Consider the following 24,224-nt stretch of genomic DNA (forward strand, 5'->3'; position numbering starts at 1 on the left):
GTTTCGGGCGCCAATAGAAAAAAAATGCCTACCATTACAACCTGCTTTTCTGTTGCTGGCACCGGGTTTTTAAACAGGGTCCACCAAGGTCACTTAGCCTCACTCTTATTGGTCCCTGGGGCAGCCACCGCGCAGCGTCCGCGTAATCAGTGTTCATCGTCGGATCTGTTGGTCTAACAGTAAGGTGCGTACCTGGAAACCGGGAGGTCGCGGAGGCGAATCACGGTCGGACCACGGAAATTTTCAGTTTGCCTGTAATACAGCCTTCACCTTTCCCCGATGTAAGGAGCCGTCACGACACGTGGTTTGCGTTCCGCCCTAAACTGTTTGTCCCCCTTCCTCGATTGGATAACTGGAGTCGATTAAGGACACACAAGTCGCCGGAGTGCCGTAGAGTTGAAAGACTCGCAGCCGGCCGTTGAGCTACTCGAAATAATAAATCACGGAGGGCCTCGGAGTAGGCGCGACGCTGGCAGAAAGCTGGCTCTAAGGCCTCGCGCGTTTATAGGCCTAGCGAGAATGTTTGGAAACCGAGTACGTCGTTTACTATTCGTGAGACGTAAATGACTAACGTGATTTACGCGATCGGAAGACAACTTGTGGTCGCCGTCTGCTTAACGCGTGAGGTGCTACGGCCTATAGCAGTGGTTCCCAGGCTGTGGTAATTACCTCTAAAGGTGTAAAATGTAGTTTTCTGAGGGATAAAAACAAAAGCATTCAATGGTGTTTCAGTCGAAACTAAATATTTAGTAATTCATTACTATTATCACTATTTATTAAGACTGAAATAATGATTACATAAGTTATAAATAATTACTTCTTTTCCAATATATGATGCAGTGTGGTTGAGGTTACATCTCATGCAACGGACGTATCAACATTTTTCCTCACATAACCCGTCCGCCACACACACACTTTGCACTTTGCATCAATGACAGTAAAAATGAGACACATATGTCATATATGCTTCAATATATCGTGAATATGCCTTCTCCGACTTGTAGGTACTTCCTGCAGTAGTCTAGAAATCGCTGCAATACTCACTTTGCAGCAATAAACGATCTAATTGACAGCACAACACAGCAGTACCTATGTGATGGTTCCTAAACTGCTGTAGAGCCTGCACGTTATCATTATTATTACTCCTTTGTCATTATTAATTACACTAGTAATTTCTTTCAGTTCAGAAGTAAAGATTTCAGGGATCAAGTGATTTACACACAAAGTAGGTCTAAGTGAGGCGCACACACTTGATTTTAAATGAGTGTGCCGGGTTTGGGTGAAGCAAGTGCCGCTAGTCAAATGACTGGTGCGAGAGAAGCATGTCTTGTAACAAGTGTCTATTCTCAGTGTGGATAATTAACTTTCTTTTCTGAGAAGGAGTCGTTGGTAACACACACGATACCCTGAAAATTGCTTCATCATTGTATTAAAAAAGGCTGCTGAAACAATGAGTACCAAATTTACGTCACTGACTCATTAGTTCGTGATTTAACAAAACACTTCAAAAAACTAAATCTTATTTACCGGTATGTTTAGTTATTTTAGAATTTAAAGTGTTCAATGAAAATTTTTTCACTCTACTGCTTAGTTAGACACTAATTCTGATAATGGTGAGGGAAGAGGGGGTTAGCTAATATCTCCATGCTCTTAAGTACAATGATTTCAGAAAGGCTGGGAACCATTGGCCTACAGGATAGGCAACACCATCGTACTCTACTGTTGCCCCTCTTTGTTAGTGCTTCTCTCTATACTTCATCTCAGGCGTATGGTGGCTTTCTTGATACTGATTAATTTTTAATTAATGCATGATCACATGCGGGGGTTGTATTAAATTTTAGCGCACTCCCCCATTCAGATTTCAATGCTTTAATATTCATTTCGCTGCTTATTTGTAAATCTTAAATACAGAAGGCATTTCAATTAGCGAATGAAATTTGGGCTGCTTCCCTTATTACACGATTGCAGCAATGCCCTTTCTTTCAGACTACATCGCGATGAGCTATGATTATTCAATGTTCAAACTGACTGTCTGATTCACATCTGCAAGCAGGATCGGATCAGATGCTCCGAGTCCACATGGCACGGTATCACGATCTTCGGGTTCCACTTGTTAGAGGAAGTGCACCACCACAGTTCCACACCTTCATGACAAAGGAAATATTTATTTCCGATCATTGTTTCATTATTTAACATTGCTTCTACTTAATTTATAAGGTTCCGAGGGACCATTCGAGCCCATGGTAGCTGGTAATCGATTGAGTCAGTTCGTACTGAAGAGAATGCTGATAAGAAAAATTACATACAAAAGAGCTAAAAAATGAAGCATGCATGAAAAAATTTTTGTGAGGGAGTATACACTCCAAGACAAAAAAAAAAAAAAAAAAAAAAAAAAAAAAAAAAAAGGCGCACCACGAAGGAATTCTCCAATTTGGATGGAAATCGGTAGATGTGATGTAAATGTACACAAAAACAAATGATTACAGTTTCAGAAAAATTGCATGATTTGTCCAAGAGAAAGAGCTTTACACACTGAGCAAGTCACTAACGCGTTGATCCATCTGTGGCCCTAATGTCAGCAGTTATTCGGGTTGGCATTAGTTGGCAGAGTTGTTGGATGTCCTTCTGAAGGATGTTGTGCCAATTACTGTCCAATTGTCGCATTACATCGACAAAATACCTAGCTGGTTGGAGAGTCCTACTCATAATGCTCCAAACGTACTCAAGTGGAGAGAGAACTGACAACTTTGCTGGCCAAGGGAGGGTTTGGCAAGCACGAAGACAAGCAGTAGAAACTCTCGCCGTATGCGGATGGGCATTATCTTGCTCACAATAGCTTGCCATGAAGGCTAACAAAACGGGGCGTAGAATATTGTCGACGTACCGCTGTGCTGTGTATGAGTGCCACGGATGACAGACAAAGGGATCCTGCTATGAAAAGAAATTTCACCCCAGACCATCAGTCTTGGTTTTCGGGCTGCATTGTGGGCGACAATCAGGTTGGCATCCCACCACTGTCCAGGATGTCTCCAGGCACGGGTTCGCTTGTTATCGGAGCTCAGTTCGGAATGGGACTCATCACTGAAGACAATTCTACTACAGCGAATGAGATATCAGGCAGAAGACACGTCTGGTGACGCCCCAGACAGCGGTGGGACACCAATCTGAGAGTCGTCAGCCATAGGGCCCCACATCCAGGACTGATGGTCTCGGGTGCAATTTCTTTTCATAGGAGGACCTCTTTGGTTGTCAACAGCGGTACTCTTACACCACAGCGACACATACAATATTCTAATATTCTACTCCCCGTTTTGTTGCCCTTCATGGCGAACCACCCTGGGCTAATGATTCAGGAAGATAAAGCCCGCCCGCACACGGTGAGAGTTGTGTTCGTGCTTACCAAACACTAAGCTGGCCAGCAAAGTCGCCGGATCTCTCCCCAGAGGAGAACGTTTGGCGCATTATGGGAACGGCCCTCCATCCACTCGGGATTTTAACATCGTAACGCGACAGTTGGACAGTATTTGGCACGACGTCCTCAGGAGGACATCCAAGAGCTCTATCAGTCAATGCCAAGCCAAATAATTGCCTGAACAAGGGTCAGAGATGGACCAATGTATTATGGACTTGCTCAATTTTTGAAACTCTTTCTCTTTAATATATCGTCCAATGTTTCTGAAATTGTAACCATTTGCTTTTCTGTACATGTACATCACACCTACCGATTTCCATCCCAATCGGCTAATTCCTTCACGTAGTGTCGTTTTTTTTGTCTTAGAGTGTATAAATAAATAACATTACCCTGGAAAGTTATTAGTTGCTGCGAAAACTCTTGTACAGAATGGAGGAAATGTGTCAGCAGGGAGCCTTCCAACAAACAATTAAATTTTTGGTTTATCATTAACCTTTTAAGTTCTTCTGGAAGCCTGTTGAAAATGAAACCTCGTTAATAGTGCTCATCTTTCTGTACAATGTCTTGTCTCAAAATAGTTACGATACTGCACAGTTTATATAATTTTGTCCCGAGAGGTTCGGCGGAGTAGCAATGAGTGAATTTGCAGCAGAAGTGGTGAGCCAGACGCTAGCAAAACATCCGCTCCCTTGAGGAGTGTCGGCTCCCGCGGCTGTGTACTCACGGGCTGGCAGTCGGCGGCGTCCATGCAGGCTTTGATCTGCGAGTGTATCCAGAGGGTGGCGCGCTCCTGCATGCCGCTCAGCAGGAACGCCTCGAAGTCCAGGAAGACCTCATTGTTGCGGTCGCGGTAGCGCGCCGGCTGGTGCGGGATGATCGTCACGAAGTCGTTGTTCCGGCACCTACGACACAGCGCCGCAAATTGCTCGTGGAGCTCACGTGTAAGAATCGCATACCATAACAAAAAGAAGTGGCTGTCCGGTAGGCTCATGCGTCTAGTTCGGATCTTGAGAATAAGGTAGGAGAGATAGGGCACGTATGGCGGCTTACAGATAGCCCTTTGTTCCTCCTTCAGTAGGAGAAAGGAATAGGAAAGAAAATCAATAATGTTGGTATACCCATCAACACTACCACCACCGTCAGCACCACCACCACCACTACCACCACCACCATCATCATAATCATCAGCATATTCACTTTCAGGGATAGGCTTACTGAGTTTTCCATCTTCTAAGTTTGTTGCTGAGCCCATCTCATTTTGGGCGTATGAGGGTTTCTTCTTCTCGGCCTTTACCTCAATAGTGGTTTCTTCTGTCTTTCTTCTCGCATTCAGCTTGCATGCCGTTCTATCTGATTCTGTGTTTCTCTGCCGGCCGCGGTGGTCTCGCGGTTCTAGGCGCGCAGTCCGGAACCATGCGACTGCTACGGTCGCAGGTTCGAATCCTGCCTCGGGCATGGATGTGTGTGATGTCCTTAGGTTAGTTAGGTTTAAGTAGTTCTAAGTTCTAGGGGACTGATGACCACAGCAGTTGAGTCCCATAGTGCTCAGAGCCATTTGAACCAATCTGTGTTTCTCTGTTGTGTTGTTTATCCGTTCAACATTCAGTTCCATTCTAATTTGTTACTCCTGATCCTGTCTTGCCGAGTGCAACCTTTTCTATGTTTATAAATCTCATTTCAGCTGTATTTGGCTCTTATCTCTCTGTCTGAGAGCGATCGTTATCACTCCCGCACAGCAGAGACGGCACAGCAATACTTACATAAAACTTTATTTTTGTTTCCTTTCTAACTCCTTCCTTTAAGGTTCTATTAATAGTACCACATGTATTCTGAAACTGATGCATCTTGTTGTCTGTATCTCTATTATTTGGTTTCCTGAATAGTATAAACTAGTAACTTGTAAATTATTCTGGTAATGACTAGCTCAACTCCTTTAAACACAATTACCTTCGTTTTATTGATTGACATTTCCATATATATTCTTCGTCCAGTAGATGCAACTACTTAATGCATATTGTAGTTTATTTTTCTCGCCTTTCATGTCTCGAGCTCCGCGTTCTGGCTCGTATGGGCCAACTGGGACCGACCGACTGCCGTGTCGTCCTCTGCCAATGGCGTCATCGGATGCGATATGGAGGGGCCTGGGGTCAGCACACAGCGCTCCCGGCCGTCGTCAACTTTTCAGACCTTGGAACCGCTACCGCACGGTCAAGCAGTTCCTCAATTGGCATCACGAGGGTGAGTGCACTCCTTGCCAGTCCTCCCGCCGAGGAAAAATTCGTGGCACTGCTGGAACTCTAATCCACGTCCTTATGATAATAGCCAGACAAACTGAGCTACGGAGGCGGGCTTTCTCTAGTACGCTCCACAGTATTTGTCTCTCACAGAAGACTGTTACGTTTTCTATAAAGTCTATTTATGTTTTCGTGATAAATTCACTCCTTTCTCTATTACACTAACGACGCACATTATTCTATTGCTGAAAGCATTTTGACGTCTAAAAGGAGTGTTTCACTTACATCCCGTAGTCTCTTGCCAAACATTCTAGCATATATCTTACAGGCTGTGTCGATCAAAGTTATCTCTCTACGTCATTCTTTGAAGCTGTCAATCAATTAACGCGATCTGTTGATTTAAAACATGTCTGGATAAAAATCTTACGTCAAGACCGCAAATCTTCTTTATAGATGAGTCAGTTCAGTTGGCTAACAGCTGTCTTACAGACACGTCCTTGTTCCTGTTATACATATTAAAAGTGATATATTGTTTATATCCACTCATGGACGGTGCAACTATCACTGCTGTCCATCGTTTATACACATGCATGGACACTGTAACAATATTGGATTTGTGATTAGTGAGCCGAAACTGGCAATTAATAAAGAAAATTTGCGATCTTGACGTAGGATTTCCATCCATACATCTTTTATTCCCTACAATTACCATAGTTATTGCATTTTCCTTTTTTTTTTTTTAAAAAAAAAAGAGGGATGACAACTGCACTCCTCCATGCACATGGCATATGCCCCTCTCTTCCAGCACTTGTTAAACAGATGGGACATGTTAATTTTAGCGACATACCACCATATTATATAAGCTCAGCGTTTATTGCTTCCTTCCCGGTTGCATTTCTAGTTTATATTCTTGTCAGAGCTACATCAAGTTCCTCATATGTTAGTAGGTCACCAGAGTATGTTTCGCCTTACACATTCTCTACTGATAAAATCTTTTTCTCGCTGTACCATAAGTCGCTATAATGTGTTTCCGTATCTTCTTCTGATAATTGGTTTGTATTGCCTGTATCCTTCTCTGTTTTCTTTATATGTTTCATTACTTCATAAGCAACTAGCTTAGCGCCTGCTTCTTCGCTCGCGTAGACTGCGTGCTCTGCATAGAATTTTCGTTTTTGTTTAATCGAATTTTATGTTGTTCACAAACTGCAACATCTTCTAAACTTTGCACTCTAATGAAGGCCATGGAAGGATAATGTTTTCCGAATGTACTTAGTGGGTGAATTTCCAAAAACAGTGTTATGGTTTTTTTTTATTTCTAACCGATAAGGCAAATACCAATTTTCATAGATGCAGATTTAAAAATACCTTATTAGTACTTTCATAATGAACTATATTCAATAAAACTTTCGCCCATTATGATACCCCCGTAGAGGTTAAATTTTCAAAATTGCTGGAACATGTACTTGTTCTATCTTCAAAATTTGCATTAATAGTGACATATTTTCTAAAAACTTTCGCTCCTATTTCGCTCCCTTAGGGGTGGAATTTCGAAAAGTTCCTTTTTAAACGATGCCTGCAGCATAAGATCAACACCATATCCTAATTTCAGGTTTCTGTCTTCAAATTTGAGGTTTCTATCCTTAGAGATTTGAGCTGGACGATAATGTGCCAGTCAGTCAGTCAGGATATTGCATTTGATAAATAGGGAAGATTGTTTGCCTGCCATGTAAGTCGTTCTCAATATTACAAATAGAGCCATTCAATGCTTTATTTTCAGCTTTTCTTGCAAATGTTTTTACCACCGTCAAAATTGAAATGAAGACAACTTCTCCATGGAAGATAAAGAAGATTGCAGAAAACTTTGTGTGAAAGAGGAGCTGAAAATTAGTAAACAAAGTAGTAACAAAGAGTGTTTTTTCTATATAGTAAAATTACTTGTAGACGTGAGCGGCTGTAGCTGCAGTAGTGGGTCCGACAGCACATATGTCAGAACGTGTGGAGGCCTGGGCGTAGGCAAAGGGCCTGCCCTACTCACCCGTCCTTGACGAGGGCGACGCTGCCTGCCGCATGCGGGTCGTCGGCGTCGGGAGAGACGGCGACCTCCGTCAGCTTGACGAACTTCCACGCTGTGGACACAACACACGGCACTGCAGCTACGTCGCAACAGGACAGCAATAAGCAGCAAGGCAACGCCAGGTTTGGATGTAGCGTCTTTGAAGAAGGTGTAACAAGATATCGCAGTTACATCTACTCAAACTGAGATTGGCTGCATTATAAGGTGCCTTAAATGTTTAGAAATAAATGAAATTTGCATCAGTCAAGACACATTGCGTTTTTCAGGACGAATGGTAAGTATTTCTTGAGGTAGCTGTACTTTCACCGCTGGTCATTAAGATTGCTGCACCTTGAAGACGAAAATTTTGCTAAGTGGTATGCACTTCATCACATCTGCATAAAGTTGGTGCCAATCAGACCATCTACATACTTACATAAAACTTGATGTACAGTTGTGTACATATGTATGTTCCACATCTCCTCCTAAATCACTGGGCCGATTTCAACCAAAACTGGAAAGAATCACTGCCTGGAAGGAATCTCTGTGGTGATAAGAGCCATATACCTACCATGGGTAGTAGAGTGAAAAAGTAGTGTAACCTACGAGGTATAAATACCCATACTTTTTAGTCATTCAGTATTTGAGAATGAGGCTAATTACTGACTTGGAACGAACTTATTACGCAATTTAAATCTTCCAAAACTTTTTCTCCTTGACAACCCCCACAAAATGATGAAAGCAAAAAAGTTTATCGGTTGCCCAATTTTCGATTTTCTTGCAATGACTGTCATATAAACAATGACGTTTTAATGCATTACACCGTATTCGCGACAAATTTTGTAGACAGTACTCACATGTATCACTGAATGTACCAGCAAAATTGTACCAATGTACGACAAACTTGAAGACGTTCAGGAGATATGACGTCATAAACATTGAGATGCGTGAAAATGAAAATGCAGGGCGAAATTCGCTACAGATACAGATGAAACATGTGTAGAAATACGTGGAAAATATGGTAAATGTATGTAAAATATTTTTGACTTGTACGTACCTGGCTAAAGCTAGGGGTAAAAAGCTCATCCGAAACTTCTGGAACAATTTCAACCAATATGTAAAGGTTTTTAACAACCACTACCAGTCACAAAATTTGTTAACTAATGTATTATTTCATCATTTGGATGTCCGCCCCTGGTAGCTGAGTGGTCAGCGCGACGGAAAATCATGCCTAACGGCCCGGGTTCGATTCCCGGCTGGGTCGGAGATTTTCTCCACTCTCGGACTGGGTGTTGTGTTGTCCTTATCGTCATCATTTCATCCCCATCGACACGCAGGTCGCCGAAATGGCGCCAATTCGAAAGACTTGCATACGGCGAACGGTCTACCCGACGTCAGGCTCTAGCCACATGGCATTTCCATCATTTGGATTTGCAGATCCTTGTGTTTACCGTGTTTGCAGTTAAAACTGTAGGATGTGAGGTCCGCCAGTTACGCAAAACACCGTTTTCCCTCAGTAACCAAACATGCTGCAGCACCACTGTGCCATCATCAGTGGGTTTCCGTTTTATTTAATCTGTAATGTGAACATTTTTACTAAATGATTACGAAATTATGTGGATATTTAGTTCAAACAATAGTTCGTTTTTTTGTTAATGCCTTTACACTTGGTGTTGATGATTTTTCAGGACCACTTGTGTATTATTTATTACAAGTAGATTGTCATTGGTTTGGTTGCAGATGACAATCTACCTTAAAAATAATACAGAAGTGATCCTGAAAAATCATGCACACCTAGTGTAAAGGTATTAACAAAAAATACGAACTATTGTTTGAACTAAATATCCACATAATTTCGTAACCATTTAGTAAAAATGTTCACATTACAGATTAAATGAAACGGAAACCCACTGATGATGGCACAGTGGTGCTGCAACATGTTTGGGTACTGAGAAAAAAACGGTGTTTTGCGTAACTGGCGGAGCTCACATCCTACAATAATGTATTATTTATTTATTGTGCTACATGTTTCGAGGTATTGTGCGACATGTTTCGAGGGTATACCTAATCATCAGGCTATATGCCACTACAAAAACAATTTCACAATAGGACCATGCAGATGTTAAACAGTCTTTTCATAAGTGCTGTGGTTACCCTGTGGAAGAAGAGAAAACCTAGTAAGAGGCGATGTCACTTTGTAAGCTTGACATACCAGTAACTTGGAAACACGATCACAAAAACAATGTCCACTGCACTAGAGCTTTGTTTTTTGCGATCGTGTTTCCAAGTTACTGGTACGTATGCGAAAATTTGTGAACAGTGATCAAGAAAGCCAAGAGAGCCACAGAAATGGAAAGTCCTCAGCTCATCACAACGAGACTGCCACGCCATAAGAACAAAGTGAGTGACTGCTACAAAACATTTTCATGCAAACATCAGTCCAGCTTACAAAGTGACATCGCCTCTTACTAGGTTTTCTCTTCTTCTACAGGGTAACCACAGCACTTATTAAAAGACTGTTTGACATCTGCATAATCTTATTGTGAAATTGTTTTTGTAATGCCATATAGCCTGATGATGAGGTATACCCTCGAAACATGTCGCACAATAAATAAATAATACATTAGTTAACAAATTTTGGGCTAGTAGCGGTAGTTAAAAACCTTTATATATCTTTTGAGACAGTCACAGTCGAAAAATAGTCAAAATTTCAATCAAATTTGGTACACATATTAGTCACCATCTGGAAAGAAATACTGTGGGATTAAGAACCACCAGCCTCATACTGGAGTGAGCGTGATAACGTGGAGAGGGACGAGGGGAGGAGGAGATGCAGAGAGAGGAGAGAGGAGGTGATGGACAGAGAAAGGAAAGGGGAGGAGATGGACAGAGACAGGAGGAGGAAGAAATTGGCATAAAGATGGGGGAGAAGGAGATGAACAGAGAGAGGGGAAGTAGGAAATGGACTGAGAAACGGAAGAGGAAGAGATGGACAGAGAGAAGAGGGAGGAGATATGGACAGAGACGGGGACAGCAGGAGATGGACAGAGAGTAGAGGGATGTGGTGGGGTGGAGGAGGTGGATAGAGAGGTGAGGTGGAGGAGATGGACAGAGAGAGTGGGAGGAGGCGCTGAGGTAATAGATCAATGGTATATATACAAGCTCAGGCAACGTCAGGTACTCAACTAGTTCTGCATATAACGAAAAACTATCCATGGTTTTTCCGTTCAGAAATAGCATTTGAATGTTGACTGTTGGCGTGGAGATATAATAAGGAGAGACGGTGCTACAAACTTACGCTGTACGTTGCTTTAAAGTCGAGGCTGCCATGTTAGATGCCTCAAAACATTAGTAGACAGCTACTTACGATTACTTCTTAATTTATGTCGTGTGCGAGCAACAATTGTTTCAGATAGAAAATGTGACAGTGCTTATGCTAATACCACTATGTCAGGAAGACAATTTAAGACGTTTTTCTCGTCTTAAATGCATATTTGATCCAGTAAAACGACTTATTTCGCCTTGTTAATGTATCTTCCTTTTTGCTACCAGTAGGTATCGAATAACCAAGAAGAGATGGACATGTGATATGAAAATGCTCCTTTCGCAGTGCCGCATTTTCCTTAATCCGGACTGACGAAACATGTGTTCGTTCCGTGTCCTTTTTTCGAATATGTCGAGAACATTTTGCAGAAGCAACGAAAAAAGTATGCCAAATTTAAAAGATTGGCTACGTTTTACAGAAGCTCGAAATTTAGCACGAACTCCAATGCAATATGCTTTTAATAGTTCCCACGACGAAACTCTGCCTAAATATCTGGCAGAAAACCCAAAGAGACTCTGGTCGTATTTAAAGTACACCCGCGGCAAGACGCAACCAATATCCTCACTGCGCGATAACAATGGTGATGTTACTGATGACAGTACCACTAAAGAAGAGTTATTAAAACATGGACCAGAAATTCTTTTACCAAGTAAAACGAAGTAAACGCTCCAGGATTCACATCGAGACCAACTGCCAACATGAGTAACTCTGAAGCAAATATCCTCGGTGCAATGAACCAGTTTAAAGCTCTTAATAAAGGCAAGTCTTCCGGTCCAGATAGAATACCATTCAGATTCTTTTCAGAATATGCTGAAGCAACATCCCCATACTTTGCAGTTACATACAGCATCTCGCTCGACGAAATATCCGTACTAAAAGACTGGAAAGTTGCACAGGTCACACTAATAAAAAAGAAAAGAATTAAATTCCCGTATCAACAACGTCGAATCGCAGTAGGAGTTTGAAACATACGCTGTGTTCGAACATTATTAATTACCTCGAAGAAAATTATTTCTTGACAAACAGCCAACACGGATTCAGAAGATATCGACCGTGTAAAACACAACTATCTCTTTGTTCTCACGAAGTAACGAGTGCTATCGACAAGGACTCTCAAAGTGACACTATATTTTTTGGATTTCCAGAAGGTTTTTGACACCGTTTCTCCTAAGAAACTTCTAATCAGATTGCGTGCCCTTGGAGTATCGTCTTAAGTTATGCGACTCGATTCGTGACTGCCTGTCAGAAAGGTCACAGTTCGTAGAAAATGACAGAAAGTCATCGAGTGAAACAGAAGTAATATCTCGCGTTCCCCAAGAAATTGCTATAGGCCCTCTGCTGTTCCTGATCTACGGAAACGATTTAGGAGACAATATGAGCAGCCCTCTTAGATTGTTTGCAGATAATTCTGTCATTTGTCTTGTAAAGTCAAACAGATGATCAAAACGAACTGCAAAATGATTTATTCAAGTTATCTGTATGATACAAAAACTGGAAACTGATTGTAAGTAATGAAAAGTGTGAAGTTACCCATATGAGTACTTAAAAGAATCCTGTAAATTTCAGTTACACAATAAATCACAGATCTACATACTCAAGGATTACAGTTATGAATAGCTTAAATTGAAACGGCCACATAGAGAATGTCGTGGGAATGAATTGCAGAGCACTTAGAAAATGTGTCAGGTCTACTAAAAGGACTGCTTACACTACCACTACGCTTGTCCGCTCGCTTTTGGAGTACTGCTGTGTGCTGTGGGGTGCGCATCAGATAGGACTAATGGAGAACATCGGAAAAGTTCAGAGTAGCGCAGGTCTTTTGTATAATCGCGAAAGGCGTCAGAGAGTGCCACGGATATGGTAAGCGAATTGCGGTGGCATTCTAAAACAAATGCGTTTTTTCGTTGCAGGATGATCTTCTCGAGGAATTTCAAACACCAACTTCCAGAGTGCGAAAAATTTTTGTTAGCGCCCATCTAAATCATGATAAAATAAGAGTAATCAGAGCTCGCGCGGAAAGATTCAAGTGTTGATTTTGCCAGTTCGGTGTTCGAGAGGGGAAGTGTAGAGAAATAGCTTGAAAGTGGTTCGATGAACCCTCTGTCAAGCACTTAACTGTGAATTGCAGAGTAAGCGTGTAGGTATAGATGCTATTTTTGGTCGGTATCCAGTCTTGCCTTTTCACGGCATTTAACCAGAGAGCTTTTACAATTAGAATGATAGGAAATCCAAAGTCAAATGACAGAAATAAAACCACTAGAGTAAAAGTAAACAGCTCAACCAAAATTCTCGTATGTGAACGAAAATATCGTTTGAAGGAGTACAATTTTAGATCACGGGTGGCGAATCGGCGGCCCGCGGGCTGGATATGGCGTGCGAATGGTTTATCAGTCCGGTCCGAGGCAGAAATTCGTGGGATTGAGAGCATGGTGCTCTCATTGTGCTCCGCCCGCGACGTATTTTTTTATATTTCCGCTGACGCTCGGCTCGCGTCGGATTTCCTACCCGTATTAACACTAGCAAATAATTCCTGTCCGTTGTGGACGTTTTACAACACTGCAACCACTGAAACCGAAGGTAGTTTATAATGAATTGGCTGCAACCGATTGCTCTTATTGACGTTTATTTTTCCATGACGATGTTTCAAGATGCCTGACATCACGTCTTATGACGTTTACATTTCGTTATGTGTCGTGAACATGGTTTCTTTATTACGGCATTGCAGAATTTGGTAATGGGCAGCTACTGGTGAAACGTCGTCAGTAAAAAAACAGTGTTTAAGACGCATCAATGAACGTAAACTTATGAAGACGGGGTGAACATAAAATGAATGTAGTCTCAAAAATGGGTGTTTTGAGGCACAATTTGAGGCGTGTTGTGTCGGGAAAAGGGTTGACACAACATATTGGTGCGCTACCTCATTAACATCACTTACTCTATAGTTTTGTCTTTTTGCGGTAGGAGTGCTGCTGTCGCGACACGTGACAGGGCGGCCCGCGAGCTTACCTATGTGAATCAGGCTCGCGGGTTTCCAGAGATTGCTCACACCTGCTTTAGATTATAATCAGAATTATTAGTACACCGGTTAATGGCGCAAGGTGGCATTTTTTATCAAAATACTTGCTCCAGAAGCTAATGAACGGGGCAACGAATATGGCGGACTTCGGCTACAAGATCGTGGCGTCATGACAACACTTTTATTATACCTGCACGGTTATTGGTCAGAAGATCACGTTGCACTCCGTACAAGAACGAAAAATGTCTACCGACATGTGTCAGAATTTGAAAGCAACAGGATCGTGCCCTATTGGGGTTGCGGGTTATCGTTCCTGGACATTGGTGGTCGCATTGTCTGGGATCAGGTGACTCTCACGTGAAAGCTGAATCGATGGCCTGAGGAGAGCTACACTCAACGCCTTGCTAGTAATCAGTTATCCCACACGGTTAGCGCCCGAGAGGACAGACATATTACATTGTTAGCTGAACTGTACAACAACCAGCGACAGCACGACACAGGAGGGGCACCATGTCGTCTTTTCCTACGAAACCAGGTTGTGAGTACAGCGTCGCGATGGACGTTATTTTCGTGTGGAGGCGCCGAGTCCACAGGTAAAGTTACAGAGATCTTCCCTTTTGCCAAAATTCCGTATTTGTGCAAACTCTTCTTATACTCTAAACTGATTTCCTCATAGTTGGTTACAAAGGCTGTGTTTATACAATGTCGAAGGAGCAGAAACTGCCACTGACGATTACAGCTGTGGTAAACATTACGAAATAGACTGATGTATCGCGACTACGCTTTGAAGTCAGCTGTTCGTGACACATGGAAATTTGTGCCGGACTGTGACTCGAACCCGGATTTCCCGTTCAAATGGTTCAAATGCCTCTGAGCACTATGGGACTTAACATCTGTGGTCATCAGTCCCCTAGAACTTAAAACTACTTAAACCTAACTAACCTAAAGACATCACACACATCCATGCCCGAGGCAGGATTCGAACCTGCGAACGTAGCAGTCCCGCGATTCCGGACTGAGCGCCTAGAACCGCTAGACCACCGCGGCCGGCGATTTCCCGTGTATCGCGAGTTTCGACCCTCAGAGCACGCCTCCAGGATCGACCAAAACTTCCATATGTCACATAGTCACAATCCTTATGCTCACACAGCTCCTGATACCCGCACAGGGAGGGACAAATATTTTATAGTCATTTTAGGCAGCACGTCACTTCAGCATCCATACATGTTTGAAGGGCATTGTATTGTGAAGATACAACAGACACTGTATAAACCATACAGTGCATCCATCAATGACGTATTAATACATGATGGGCTAAAACGACGAAATAATGTTTGTTTCCCTGTGCGGGAATCAAGGAACTGAGCGAGCATAACGTTTGTGACTACGTGACATGTGGATGTTTGGACCGGTCCTGGAGGCGTGCTCGGGTAGCCGTAGTGATTAATGCGACCGATCGCGATAAACGGGAAATACGGGTTCCGGTCCGACACAAATTTGCATTAGGCGCAAACAGGTGCCGTCAATGTATAGCCGGAATATGCGAGCCTCCTTCGTAATGTAAAACAGTTTCGTAAATTAAGGAGACACGAACTGTGGGAAAACCGGAACAGAAGAGAAAAGAATCATTTGAGATGTGGCATTACAGAAGAATGTTGAAACATAGACGGACTGATAAGATATGGAACGAGGAGGTTCTCCGCAGAATCGATGAGAGAAGGAATATACGGAAAACACGGCCATGAAGAAGAGGTAGGATGATAAGACATGTGTTAATACATCACGGAGTAACTTCCATGGTGCTAGAGAGGGTATAAACTGTGGAGGAAGACAGGGACTGGGCTACATGCAGCAAGTAATTGATGATGTAGACTGCAAGCGCTACTCAGAGAGAAAAGGGTTGGAACAGGAGAGGAATTTGTAGCGGGCCGTCATCAAACGTCAGAAAACTGATGACTCTAAATAAATCAATAAATAAATTCGGAAATGTAATCGGTTGGCAGGGTAAACATAACATGGTTGATATGGAAATTGCATTTCTTGTAGCCACAGTAGTGCCGAACGCATCAACCAAGAACAAGCTACAAGCATTGGAGACCAAGTTGTCTGGCCTAACTGTCGTTAACCATGGTGGCACTGAAACGGATGATAACAAAATTAACACCGACGTATTAAACTCTGTCTTCCGAAATTGCTTCACCGTGGAAGATCACGATGCAATTGCTACGTTAGATCGCTATTCAGATGCCAAAATGACAGATGTAAAAGTTTAGTGAGTGTGAAAATGAAAAACAATAGAAATCACTCGACAGTGGAAAGGCCACCGGCCCTTATAGAATGCCCATCACTTTATACATTGAATATACAGAGGATCAGCCCGTCTTCTAGCATCAGTTAATCATAGATCGCTGAATCTACCCGGTACTGCGCAGGTTGATGGTGCAACTCTTGAAGTTCAAAAACCTCTAGAATGAGTTCCACACAATCGTCTAGTAAAAGTATGTAAATGCGGAATATCCGAAGAGACAGGCGATTAGATTGAGCTTTGTAGCAAACACGCTATATCACGACTTTTGTCAAGTCAGTGCGCAGCCCGTACGTGGCTCCCCTTGAGTTTCATCTCTGCTCATAAGAGTCGCTGGCTACGAAGACAACATTTTGGCACAGACAATGAGCTAAACTCTGCTTAGAGATTTGGCGGAAAACACAGGCGGCTACCTTCTATGATGAGGGTATTGGAAATTTGGTACCGAGCCACGGCAAATGTCAAAGTCAGAGAGGTGACTATGTAAAGAAGTAGATGGAAGGTGTAGCTAACAGCTGTAAATAAAACATTTCTGTTTTTCACTGTGGTTTCCATATTGCGACCAATCGGAAGTGACTTTCTGGGCAACCCTCGTATTAAAAGCAACTGACTTGCTCCGTATACTGGGACAGATGTTTCCATGATGTATAAAACAGGTCATGTAAACATAAACATTTACACAAAAGTGCATTTTTACTATATCGTTCATTTTAAGAACGATGAAGCCTATGTGGAATGCTTTGTGTGGTTAACATTGACCTTTTTATCTGTACATACTTTTATTTTTGACAAACCTATTTATAATGTGTTGTATATCGTCAACGATAATGACGACATGGTATGAGTGATAAACTTATAACGGAAACAATTTTTTTGAGGTACAGAAGATGGCAGTTTCAGCTGTCGAAATCGGTCGTCAATAGTAAATATTAATTATTGCAGTCCTCGCTACAAAATGTTTTTCAAGTTAAATATAGGTCGCTCCTTCCATTTCTTCAATATGAGAACCTTCAGTTTTACGATTCATGAAAGAAGATCCAGGTCTCGCTTTCCACTGAAAATATACTACCTTCACACTACTGCCTATACTCTTAACACACGAGAGCTTCAGCTAGAATGTAGACAGACTTATTATCTGTAGCGGAGAAAGTTTACTGCGTCAGAGGCCGCAAATTTGCGGACTTTCTAAAGCAAAAATTGGCGGGACAAATACCCATGTGTGCAGTGCATACTTTCTTTCTGCATGTATAACCTACTTCCGACTATTCACTGTATAACATTCTCGTTAGAGTGCTGCAAGAGGTAGCAGCACATCGGAGAAGACCCCTAAGCCCAACAGTCTTTTTTTTTACCTTTGTGCACTAGGTATTAGATAACTGCCAGTTCCACATTTACACTTCGATCCACTTGTACGTGGTCTCCTAACGTATGAGGGCGGTCACATGTTCGAATTAATTATACCTATGACAGTCCAAGCTGCAACCCTAAGAGTTAGAATTGGTGTCTGTCCTCCACTACACATTCACTCTTCAGTGCGACACATTTTTCCAAATAATAGATGACAGTACAAGTCTTGACTTAGACTGTTCAACAAACGTTTCAACTCGAAAATTAGCTCCTCGTCAACCTTGTTGTAAAAGTCTTGACTTTGACTCTTCAACAAACATTTAACCTCAAAAATTAGCTCGTCGTCAATTTCAAAACACCCACCACGTAATGGATTCTTCTTTTGACGAAAGAGGAAGAAAATACTGGTTGCTATGTCAGGAGAACAGGAGACAGGGGCAAGATTTGATGGCCCAAAGAAGAAGCATGTTTGACGGTGTCGTGTGCAGAACCAATTGGGGCACTGTTGTAGAGCACACCGTTCCCACCCCTGGGCATCTTTCTGCGACACTTCGTCTCGAGAGTCTGTCGTAACCAAGTCAGGAGATTTCGATAGTACGCTTCTGGCATGGTTTGATCCATAAGAGCAAAATCCGTTAGCACCGCACCATGACAGTCTCAAGGAACTCACGACGTCACCTTGCCCGAAGATGGCTCGGTCTTCGGCCTTTACGGTGTTGGTGAATCCATATGTTTTCACTGTTTTGTCTCAGGGTCGTAATGACTGTAGCTAAGACGGCGTAAGAAGACCTCTGACAGCTAACAGCACTGTTGCCAGCTTTCAACTGAGAGGTGCAAACGGCTGCAAGCGTGACGGGGCCTTCCTATAGAGCCGTGACAGCACAGGTGGTGCCATAGAAACGTTTACGAAATCGCGATATGTGACTGGTTGAGCTAGACGCGCGACGCTGCCGCACCCAGTCCTCTGCAACTGTCACAGATCTTCTTACGCCGTCTCGCCTATAGGAGTCTAAGGACGCCATCAGGAGTGGCCTGACGTAGCTGCAACATTTTCAGCTGTTGTCTCGGTTTGGTGGGCTTTCTTAATGATTGTCAGCAGGCGCGAACCCAGCGGGCAGCGACCTTTGTCATTTCAAAATGTCACGCAAGATACTGGGAACTGATCCATGACTGGTATGCACTTTTCCCACTATCGCTTAAATTGTAATACTCCAGTGTTCGAGCACAAGGGCCTCCACTTCTCTCTTGATTCCCGATCCTGCACAGAGAAATGGTTCGCTACTTCTTGTTCATTCAGTGTTGTTTGTCAACACTGGAAGCATATGCGCCATTCTAAACACTGTGACATATGACGGTGTATTTTTGGTGAACACGTCCACCAACTCAGCATGGACTGTTGCAGCGCTATTCTCTTTCAAGTGCAGGAAACGAATCACCACACCATCCTCCACGTTATCAATGAGCTGTGCCATTTTGTTCTGGCAGCTACAGCGGCGTGCTAAGGTAATGTGGCGCGGGAAACCATATGTGTACCACTACTGCAGACATGTAGTTGCTACCAAACAAAAAATTAATTTAGCTGCAGTAGTTTAAAAGAAAAACGCCTTTTGCGTTCTGCACATTAAGTTTAACTTGTGCACCTAGATGGTTTTTGCCTTTTCTATAATGCATCTTCAGATGGTGTCAGATCAGCGACTAATTCATTTTTTACAAGCCAAACAGCTTTCTCCCATGTGGCAAAATGGTTGAAAGCTTGGAGTTTCCTTCGTGGTAACTATTTTCGAAATATAGCAGTGTAGTTGCCATTTTCTGTGTCACATATGAGGAGAAAACGGCAAGTGCCACGACCAGATTTTTCAGAAACTTTCCTCAGTGGGAGAGAGGTAACAACGAACGAACGTGTATCGGCTTATCGGTAGATGATTGTTTCTGAGAAAACGACTGTCAAAGTTTCCGAGATACTTTATGTGCCTTTCAGCGAGTAAATAGTTGAACTGAAACAGTGGTACAATGGCTAGGGTCACGGCCTCACACTTTTCCGCCCCATGTTTGAAATTCGATAATTATTTTTATTTTTGTTTTTCATTTATCTATCCATATCCGTAGAAGACTACTACACGAATATTTTGCAATATATACTGAAATAATGTTGTCCTCGTTCGTCTACTAACAGTTTGGCGAATGAATTGAAAAATAAAAAGAGTGAATGAACTGGAGAATTATTTGAAATTGTTTTCGATGAAATTTCTGTAGTGTGTCTTGAATCATAATCAATCGCAAGCGCCAGTTTTCGGTAAATTGATACGATATAGGTGGTTAGCCGCAAAAAGATTGCCAATGCGTGAAATCTTCAGCAGTGTTAATGACATTTTTTTCCCACTTGAGTTTCGTACGAAGAAATGTCACTACGGTAAACCTGGCTTCGCGCGATGCTGGTGGCGTTCGGAATTTCTATGTTTCGAGTGTTTCTACGATTGGTATCATCCACGGCAATGCACCAAATCTTCCTGTAGAATAAACACAAGAATAAAATATAAGAATTCATATACGAATGAAATATAAGAATATGAGGTTTTAATAAGATTGTAATTCCTCAAAATATCATACACTCACACACACACACACACACACACACACACACACACACACACACACACATGAAACTCAGTTGTAATTTTACAGTTAATGTAACGCCCCAAAAATCTCCTAACTTGATAAGTAACTTCTGTATCGTAACCTCCAACGAACATGAGCAGATAAATGAATAAAATAAAATAAATGAAAATAATAATCGTGTTTCGCGGAAGGGGCAGAAGAAGTGAGAGACCGCTACGTTAGCCACTCTGCTGCCATTTCGGCTGAAACGTTGCGCGCTAAAAGGTATCTAAGTTACGTCGACAACTTCGAGGTTAATTTTCTCAGAAACGGTCTAGCATCTACGGATAAGCCGAGATGTTTGCTTATTTTGACTCCTCTTCCACTGAGCGGAGTTTATGAGAAATGAAGCTATGGCACTTGCCGTGCTCTCCTCGTTGGTCTGTTGAACGCAAAAGGAGTTTTTACTTTAATCCACTGCAATTTATATATCGTAGCAGCGAAAATGGCCATCACAAGGACCTTAAGAAATTAACGTTATTCCTTCGAGGTATAATTAAAACTTTTTGACTGAACCAAGTTCTTCTTGCTCAGTGGATGACACTACAAGTTCTTCAGACAAGCCGTCAACATCGATCGTGTCTCTCTGCTGTATTTCACCATTTGGTGTATGCATATTCAGCTCTTCTCATTGTCTTTTCATTCCTTTGCCTGACCAGCTGAGGTTCTCTTTTCCATTCCGTAGGAATTTCTTATCACCTCGATAATATTTTATTTACTTTCCAGGTGAGAATTTACTCTCAAATACCTATAGTTACTTTGAAAGCCGAGACTTCAAAAAAATGGTTCAAATGGCTCTGAGCACTGTGGGACAACTGCTGAGATCATCAGTCCCCTAGAACTTAGAACTACTTAAACCTAACTAACTTAAGGACATCATACACATCCATGCCCAAGGCAGGATTCGAACCTGCTACCGGAGCGGTCGCGCGGTTCCAGACTGTAGCGCCTAGAACAGCTCGGCCATTCCGGCCGGCTCCCATATTTCACTTCGGGTGAATTATTTAAAAACGACATCCATGAGCAACTGAAAAGATCAGCCTGTCGCAATCGTCTTCATCTATTCTGGGTTACACACAAAACCTGTCGCATACAGTGCAGGGCATCCTCCAGTGGAAAGAGTGTATTAATTGTGAGTTTTAAAACTGAAGTTGCTTTTACCTGGTAGCATATTGACTGTGACGAATAATAATGAGAAGTTGAAATGTTGTGCTACATTGAAGATTCAATCCATTTCCAGTCACGCCATTTCGTCCATGCTCTAGGAAGCAGAAAAGCAGGAATGGACACAAACCGCTGTCGGGTATATTCGCTGCTGTATACGAGAAGAGCGCAGTAATTACCAAACCACCGAACATGCTGTAAGTACGCAAGAAAAAGGCAGAGGATTAAGGTCATTATAGACTTAAGACATTATAGACAAGTCGACAACGTCAGTACACAGGGGGAACACATGTTCGGTTTGCAGCAGGACGGAGAAGGAAATTGGTCTCATATTTTTAAATGGAATCATAGTGAGGTTTCGCTAAAACGGTTTAGGAAAACCACGGAAACCTAAATCTGAATAGTCATCCCATCGAAACATGCGACGTGTCTCACCGTAGTTTTATATGAGCTACAGATCGGTGAGGAAGTTAGTTTGCTGTCGCGTTCGCAGTTATGTCACGAACGGAGCAGCCGCCGTGACAGCAGCTGTACCGCTCCACGTGGCTGGACGTGCCCCGCGCGGCGCTGCTGGCAGTACCATCCCTGTGAAGCGACTCTACGACACGGTTCCGTGACCCAGGTTTTCTATCGGACTCTCAGCGCCAATCCCGTCTCACGAGGAACCCACTGAGTGCGAGATCACAAGTTCAGTCTTTAGTAAGGCTCATTTGAAAGCGTTGTGTTAATTTAACGGGAAATATGTTAGCTGTTAATGCCACTTGACAGAGAATGAATGTCCGTGAGGTGCAGAGATCAGTTTTCATTGGGATGTGTGTATTATACTTCACAAAATGGCCGCGCGGGGTGGCCGCGCGGTTTGAGGCGCCATGTCACGAATTGCTCGGCTTCTCCCGCCAGAGAAGTAGTGTGTAAGTCTAGGGTCCGATGACCTCAGCAGTTTGATCACTTAGGAATTCACACACATCTCAAAACATTCACAAAATGGCCGTCGTCTGCATTTCAGAAATGTTCAAAACAAACCATCAATTTCCACCATGAACATCGAGTGAAAAATGACGCCCCACAGTGAGAACAAAAGTTCGCACCATAAACTCCTTGGGAGCTACAAACAGTGCAGGACTTTCATGTAGGTGACCACTCTTAAAGAATGTCTGTAGTATGGTGTGGGAGTAGCGGGGTGACGAAGCTGATGCAATGTGGTGGCATGCAACCGAATTCGAAACAGTCTGTCGTGGAGCTTATCATAAACTGGCGATTCTTTAAGGCGTAGCTGCCGGCCGCGGTGGCCGAGCGGTTCTAAGCGCTTTAGTCCGGAAACGCGTGACTGCTACGGTCGCAGATTCGAATCCTGCGTCGCGCATGGATGTATGTGATGTCCTTACATTAGTTAGGTTTAAGTAGTTATAAGTCCTAGGGGATTGATGACCTGAGATGTTAAGTCCCATAGTGCTCAGAGCCATTTGAACCATTTTTCAAGGCGTAGCTGCAGATGGTGCTGCAGGTATTGCGCTATTATGCTTTACAGGTACGGAAAAATAACAAACATCCAGACACTGAATTTGTCCAGTGCTTCCAGGTGGTATGAACTGCAATATCTGATGAGAGATAGTTTGCTCTAAGGGAGTATGATTTTAATACGCAGACGAGGAATCAAACAAAAGCAGGATATTTTGACTAGCTATTGGCCAGAAGTAGTGCTCATACATAGTTGTACTTCTCTGAAGCAAATTTTCCCACCCTTGCTTGCTGTGACGTAAATATTGCCTAATGCCCTTGCAAGATCACGCACACGAGAAAGAATCGTAGGGGGGGAGAGCACCTACAACTTCTAGCAGCTCAATAAATAACTTTCCAGCCACTTCATCATCCAGATTAACAGTCGGCATAATTGCAGACGAATACGTTAAGACTTCGATGTTAGTTAATCATTATACGACTACATTGGTACTTCTAATTTCCAGGATTCCTTTAATATGCATCTCCTCTTCAAATCCCGGCTGATTGGAGTTGACACAAATTCCTTTCTGAACGACCAAGGAAATTCGTTTCTCTCATCTACAAATTTTCGGGTAGATTCCACAGTTTGCTGTGCATCGGCAGGTTGATGCTTTGTTTGAAATTTCATTATCTGACGTCTTCCAACTTTGTAGCGCTGTTCGAAGTTATGCAACGAGCCACTGCATCCCTCGAAATCACTGTAATCTATGTCGCGCGGAATTAGACGTGCATAGCGTAGCAGGTCGCTATCATGCACATCCTGCAAATCGTCTCGAGTGTCCATGAAATGCGCCAAAACCGGTTTTTGTAACAAATTTATCTTGCCCTCCCTTGAACAACCATAGTTTTTTCTTATGCACTAACGGCCATATTGATGCGGAATTATTCAAAATCATACACTACTGGCCATTAAAATTGCTACACCACGAAGATGAAGTGCTACAGACGCGAAATTTAACCGACAGGAAGAAGATGCTGTGATATGCAAATGATTAGCTTTTTAGCGCATTCACACAAGGTTGGCGCCGGTGGCGACCCCTACAACGTGCTGATATGAGGAAAGTTTCCAACCGATTTCTCATACACAAACAGCAGTTGACCGGCGTTGCCTGGTGAAACGTTGTTGTGATGCCTTGTGTAAGGAGGAGAAACGCGTACCATCACGTTTCCGACTTTGATAAAGGTCGGATTGTAGCCTATCGAGATTGCGGTT

General features: G+C 42.7%; 1 protein-coding gene across 1 annotated transcript in view; it reads right to left on the bottom strand.

Moving 5' to 3' along the window:
- Positions 1 to 24,224, bottom strand: part of LOC126354224 (uncharacterized) — a 280,875-nt gene that overhangs the window by 84,305 nt on the left and 172,346 nt on the right. Inside the window, exons 6-7 of the mRNA XM_050003708.1 lie at positions 7,682 to 7,772; positions 4,137 to 4,314 (exon numbers count right to left, since the gene is read on the bottom strand). Of these exons, the coding sequence (XP_049859665.1) occupies positions 4,137 to 4,314; positions 7,682 to 7,772 (269 nt within the window). The remainder of the gene's footprint in view (positions 1 to 4,136; positions 4,315 to 7,681; positions 7,773 to 24,224) is intronic.

This window comes from Schistocerca gregaria, chromosome 3 (genome assembly GCF_023897955.1).
Source record: "Schistocerca gregaria isolate iqSchGreg1 chromosome 3, iqSchGreg1.2, whole genome shotgun sequence".
NCBI lineage: Eukaryota > Metazoa > Arthropoda > Insecta > Orthoptera > Acrididae > Schistocerca > Schistocerca gregaria.